Source organism: Tinamus guttatus, unplaced genomic scaffold (assembly GCF_059628265.1).
Source record: "Tinamus guttatus ecotype Peru unplaced genomic scaffold, ASM5962826v1 Tinamus_guttatus_pri_ptg000327l, whole genome shotgun sequence".
Lineage (NCBI taxonomy): Eukaryota > Metazoa > Chordata > Aves > Tinamiformes > Tinamidae > Tinamus > Tinamus guttatus.
In genome coordinates this window covers 8,355,992-8,361,361 of record NW_028288861.1, presented here as the reverse complement: position 1 = coordinate 8,361,361, position 5,370 = coordinate 8,355,992, and the positions used below count along the sequence as shown (strand labels likewise).

Sequence of the window (5,370 nt, the reverse complement as noted above, 5' to 3'; positions counted from 1 at the left end):
GTTGGTGGGCTGCGATCTCCTGCCTTAGGTACGCGAGTGACCCCAGCAGCCTGAAGGACATTGTCTCTCACTGGCCGGGCAGGCTGATGCTCTTTACGAGGTTTCCCTCTGTGCTGGTTTAGACAAATCCTGCCCCATTGATGCCTGAAATCCCCTTTTTCAGTGCTGAGGCCTGCAGAGAGCTGGTTCTCTCACAAAGGCCCCTCTACGCCCAGTACTTCCTCTGGGAATGCCTGGGGCTGTGCACCCCCAGCCTGTACCCGGCGCCTGCGAGGCAGCACATGACCAAGTCCCTGTCTGCCGCTTCTAAATGCAGCTCCGTGTCCCTCTGTCCCTCCTCTGCGCTGGGCGGTAGGGGACAGAGCGTTCCCCTGATGGAGCCAGGTTGAAGACAACGAGCTGCGTTGCTGCTGCCAAAGTCACCCACGCATCTGGACTGCAGGGGAGCACTGAGGACGTGTGACTGCTTTCGCCAGGGAACAGCACGTCCAGCAAAGACCCTCTGCTCCCCAGCAGGATCCAGCAGCGCCCAGGCACATGTGGGCACAGGGCCATACACCTGAGTGTTCCAGAGGGTATAGGCATGCAGGCTCCTACGGGTGACCCCGCTCAATCCGCCCGGCAGTGCCCTCAGTGTTGGGTGGTGGTGGTGCAAGGCGGCATGCAGACCCCACAGCAAGGGGAACACAGAGTTTGAGGCTGCCGCAGCCAGGTGGGTATGTAGCATAGGGCGCAGGATGTGCTGGGAGCAGTGCGTGGGCAGGAGGGACGTGGGTGTCTGGGAGGGACCGGGTGGGCATGGGCAGCTCTCCTGCTGCAGCCCATAAGAGGAGCAGATGGGGCACTGGAGGAACAGAAGAGGCACCACCAGCACAAGACGTTTGGGGTCAGCATTACCGGGTGTCACAGCTACCTCCGGCTCCAGGACTGCGCTCAGGAGATATTCACAGAGGCGTCACCAGCAAGGGGAACCCGATGAGTCTGAGCACCTTCCTGATGCTTCTGGTGACCCTGGGGCTGCTGCAGGCATCATACACCCAGGTGAGGAGCAGCTCCTTTCCCTGCCTCATCCCTCATTCCTGCCTGGAGGGGAGGCTCCTGGGTGGTCCATGAGAACCCCCTCATACCCCAGCCTGCAGTTTGTCCATCTGGGACAGCTCCAAAGTGGCCATCACTGGGGAAAATTCATGGCAGGGCTTGAAACACAACCCATTGCTTGGGCGTGGGCTTGGGCTTGCATTGCTTGGGTTATGAGGAGCTCTCCCAGGCCCGCAGCGGCGCCAGCCCAAACCTGGGTGCACAGGTAGCTTCCACCAAGAGGAGCGGAGCTGTTGGCCCTGGGGATGACACTGCCTGCAGCTGCTCCCCTGGCCAGTGCACCTGTGAGCAGAGTCCCACAGGCCAGTGCAGCAGCCCAGGGCTGTTGGCCGGCCGGGGGGGAGATGCCAGGAGGGCATCTACTGCCTGCAGCAAGGGAACACTCAGGCCCTCAGGGAGGCCCTGCATGAAGCCCTGAGCGAGTACGAAAGCACCGAGCTGCAAGCAGTGTGTGCACAACAACCCAGCTGCACCATGAAGCACTGTCAAGCTGGGCAAGGGCATTCCCTGCCTGCAGGGAGAGCTGGCTGGGAGACCTTCTTCAGAGCTAAGGTGAAAAAGGAACATGTTGGAAGAGCTGTAGAGAGGGGCTGTAAAGGTGTCGCATCAAAATTCTTTGAGAACTGGATCTAATACACATTTTTCTCCCTGTATTGGATCCAATACTCAATTTTTTTCCTTTTTTCCCAGCCTTGTGTTCAAGAGTAGAGACTGATGTCAGGCTATAATAAATACCAGCCAGTTTTATCCTGTTTTGGAGGCAGAAACATGAAATGTGGGTCTTCCAGTTCTGCAGAGGGACTCAGCCTGAGTGAAAAGGAGTGTAGGAAGACATATGGGACCCCTTTGCCTCGATAGTCTGGTGCCAAAGCAGGGAGGTTGGGAAGGGTGATCTCCTGTGAGGAGGAATGTCCTCTGTCAGCAAAGGGACACCCCAGAGCACCCTGGGGAGCCAGGCATGTCCCACAGGACATCACACTCTCCTGGCGGTCATGGACAGTGATATGGGGGTCAAGATGGCGTGTGGCAGGGGCTGAGCTGCACCCAGGGATCTCCCTGCCCTCCACCTGCAGTGCCAGCCCTGCCACTCACTGCTCTGTGCTTCCGTCCCCAGCAGGAGGACGAGCCGCATGACGATGCTGCTCTGAGAGAGCACGGTGAGTCCTTACCTGCGTTACCTGTCTGCGTGGGTGACCCAGCTCTGGTGCTGTGGGAGCCCAGAGTGAAGCTACCCCACAGTCTTGCCCGCCAGCACAGGTGGGAGGTGGGGGTTGCACCTGGAGGTGGCTTCTCCATCTCTGGGGTCTCCAGAGCCTGTATAAGCTTCAAACGGCTTGGTGGAAGAGGAAGCCTCCTCCCAGAGCCGGGTTTATCCTTATCTGTGGGTGAAAAATAGCCCTGCTACTCATTCACTGTCCTCACTGGGACGTGGCTGTTGAGACAGGACGGGAAGGAGCAGCTGGATACAGGCGTGCCAGCTGGGGAGGCACCTGGAAGCTTTCTAGTCTGGGGCTTATGTTCATGAGAGGGAGAGCAGGGCTGGCCAGTGCCAGCTTGTCCTTCTGCATTTCTTCCAGATGTGCCTTTTTTGGAAGTTTTCAAAAGTAGCTACTGTCAGCCCTTCCTCACAACTGTGGATGTTTACTCCGAGTACCCTGATGAGGCCAACTACATCTTCAAACCCTCTTGTGTCGCCGTGAAACGCTGTGGAGGCTGCTGTGGAGACACAGGGAAATTCTGCACACCCGTGGAGATGGAGACGGTCACTACGAAGGTAAGAGGCAGGCTCGTAAGGGTCTCTTGTGGCACAGCTGTGGGAACCTGCTCACTGGTGGCCTTGTAAGGACGGTGGGGGAGAGTCCATCCCAAAGCCGTTGGTGAGCAGAACAGCACCATGCCAATCTCTGCGGGCAGGCAGCAAACCCCACAGCCCTGGAGCTACCAGATCACACGTCCTTCTCCTGGTGCACAGCCCTTGAGCGCAAGGGCTGCCTCACGGGAGCAGGGCGCCACCAGGTTATCAGTGTGCGACGGCTCTCTGCGTCTCCCAGCACTACGGGGCAAAGGTCTGTTTAAAAAAGCTTAAAGAGCCAGAGCTACAGCAAGAAGGTTAGGAAAGAGGCATACAGGGAAGACGAAACACAAGCTGGCTTCCACGTTACATTAGAGCAAAAATCTTGTCATTCTGGGGCTGTATTCCAGAAATGGTGGTGAGGAGATCAGCCTAGAGAGGCATTAAAGGTAACGTCTGGCTTTCCCAATCCCGGGATACTGGCTGAGCACTGCCTCCCCTCCTCCTGCTTCTTCCAGGCATGTTGTTCCAGGTTTCCTGTGAATCTCAGTGCAAAGAAAGAAGCATTGAGTTCCTAAACTCTTGTTGTTGTAATTAACAATATTCTTCATCCCTATAAAGTTGTGCTTATTTCAGTGAGCAGTATCTGCGGTGTCCAGTGAGCTTTGTGCTCCTGCCAGCCCTCATGCAGGTATTTTAGGCAGATTGTGAGAAAAAATGGCAGCTTTCACTCCATTCCCCATTATTTGTATTTGTTGTTTTTGCTTTGGAAGTTCCCTCCCCACCACAAAGGCAATGGGTTCTTTGGCAGGCTGGTCTAATAATAATCCTAGAATTTAACATCTTCCAGGCAGAACAGCCATAGGAAACTTGAAGTCCAGAGGTTAATGGGCCTCAGAGATCATGTCTGATATTCTCCCTTCATGAGGCTCCTCCTCAGAGGCCAGTCCTTCGGGGTACCAAAGGGTGATGACTCCGGCTCCCCCCTTTCTGTGCTTCCCCTCCTTATCCCATCCGCCTTGCTGACCGCAGCTATGGCTCGAGCCCTTGCCAGTTCAAACCCAGAGGCTGATGCGGATGTCGGCAAGGGGGTGTGGTGGTGTGCAGGACTGCTGTGGCACAAAGCAGAAACCCTCCTAAAGCAGTGAGGAGAGGTGTCATTCAGCTTTCTATTCCCCAGGCCTGGGGAGCTGGCCTCCCATAGCCCTGTCCAAAATCTTCCCTGCAGTCCTAGCAAAAAGGCTGGCCCTGCACTGCTAGGGAGTGACTGCTGTTACCCCTCCAGCTCGTGAAGATTTCTCCAGGGATCAGAAAGCGCACCATGGTCAAAATGGACTTCCTGGCGCACAAGCAGTGTGAATGCAGGTAGGGATGTACTGTGCTTTGCTCTGCCCCACGGCTGCCCGTGCCTGCAGCCATGGAGCTGCCTCCCCCCCTCCTCCCGGGCTCCTGTGGGGAGCTGCTCTCAGCAGCAGTCCTGGCGCTCATGGTCCCCTGTTGCCTGTGACTGTTGAGGAGTAAGGGAACCCAGCATTTCCCAAATTCAGCCCCACTCATCTCTGCAAAGCTCCACTCCCCAGTGAGCCCTAGGAGGCCACTGCAGACTCCCAAAATGAATACCCCTTCCTTTGGCTTCCTTTGGTGTCTGTTCATGGACACGCTGACCTGTCAAATCACTGGTTTCCGGAATCTCCCTTCACTTCCCCAGGACGCACTGGTTTAACAAAAGCAATAAAACTCTTTAAATACGAGGCATGTATTTGACAATAAAGTCACTTAAGTTTTGTTTCCTTCCCTGTTGCAGACTCCACTTCCTCTAGTGCTATTACCCCTACTATCCAAACTTTACAGGTCCCTTATGCAGCATTTTTTATTTTAACTGTGCTCCTATTGCTTCCAGGCCTAGAGCCATCAGCTGAAGTCAAGAAGGTGAGTTGCATTATCAGAGTCTGTGCTTTTATCCAGGGCCTTGGCTCAATTCCTGCCTGTTCAGATTCTTCTCCTGCGGAAGCAGAGCCTGGGCTTTTGTAGAAGTAGAAAGGCCCTAGACACTATGAAGTGTAAATGAGCTGGGCAGAAAAACAAACTTCTTTTAGGTTAGTATTGCTCGAATAAATGGCAAAAATGTCGGCCATGTCTCTAATACCGAGCAACACGAATCAGTACTGAAATTTCTGAGAAAAGGTATCTTGGGTTGCTTTGTCTTGTGGTGAAGCACTTAAAAAAATGCTGCCCAGAGCCTATTAGTGTCATGAAAGGAAAAAAAAAGAAAAAGAAAAAAGAACAAAGAAAATGTATCATGTTTGGTCAGTGGGATGACTAAGAAAATAGACCCAAATAAATTTTACCAGGACTGTCCCCTAAGCAAAGTTAGGCTTTTCCACTCCCCAAGGAACCGGCTTTCGTAAGAACGGGAGTGTTTGTCTCGCTGTTGGATGCTGGGCTGAGCAGGAGGCATGGCTGCTACTTTTCTATTTCGT

The 5,370-nt window shown here is 54.4% G+C and overlaps 1 protein-coding gene across 1 annotated transcript; it reads left to right on the top strand.

Moving 5' to 3' along the window:
- Positions 1 to 975: 975 nt before the first annotated feature.
- On the top strand, positions 976 to 4,710 carry PGF (placental growth factor). The gene is made up of 5 exons (XM_088529380.1): positions 976 to 1,041; positions 2,213 to 2,255; positions 2,676 to 2,872; positions 4,176 to 4,255; positions 4,695 to 4,710. The coding sequence occupies exons 1-5, from the start codon at positions 976 to 978 to the stop codon at positions 4,708 to 4,710; spliced, it is 402 nt and encodes a 133-aa protein (XP_088385506.1).
- The last annotated feature ends 660 nt before the right edge of the window (positions 4,711 to 5,370 follow it).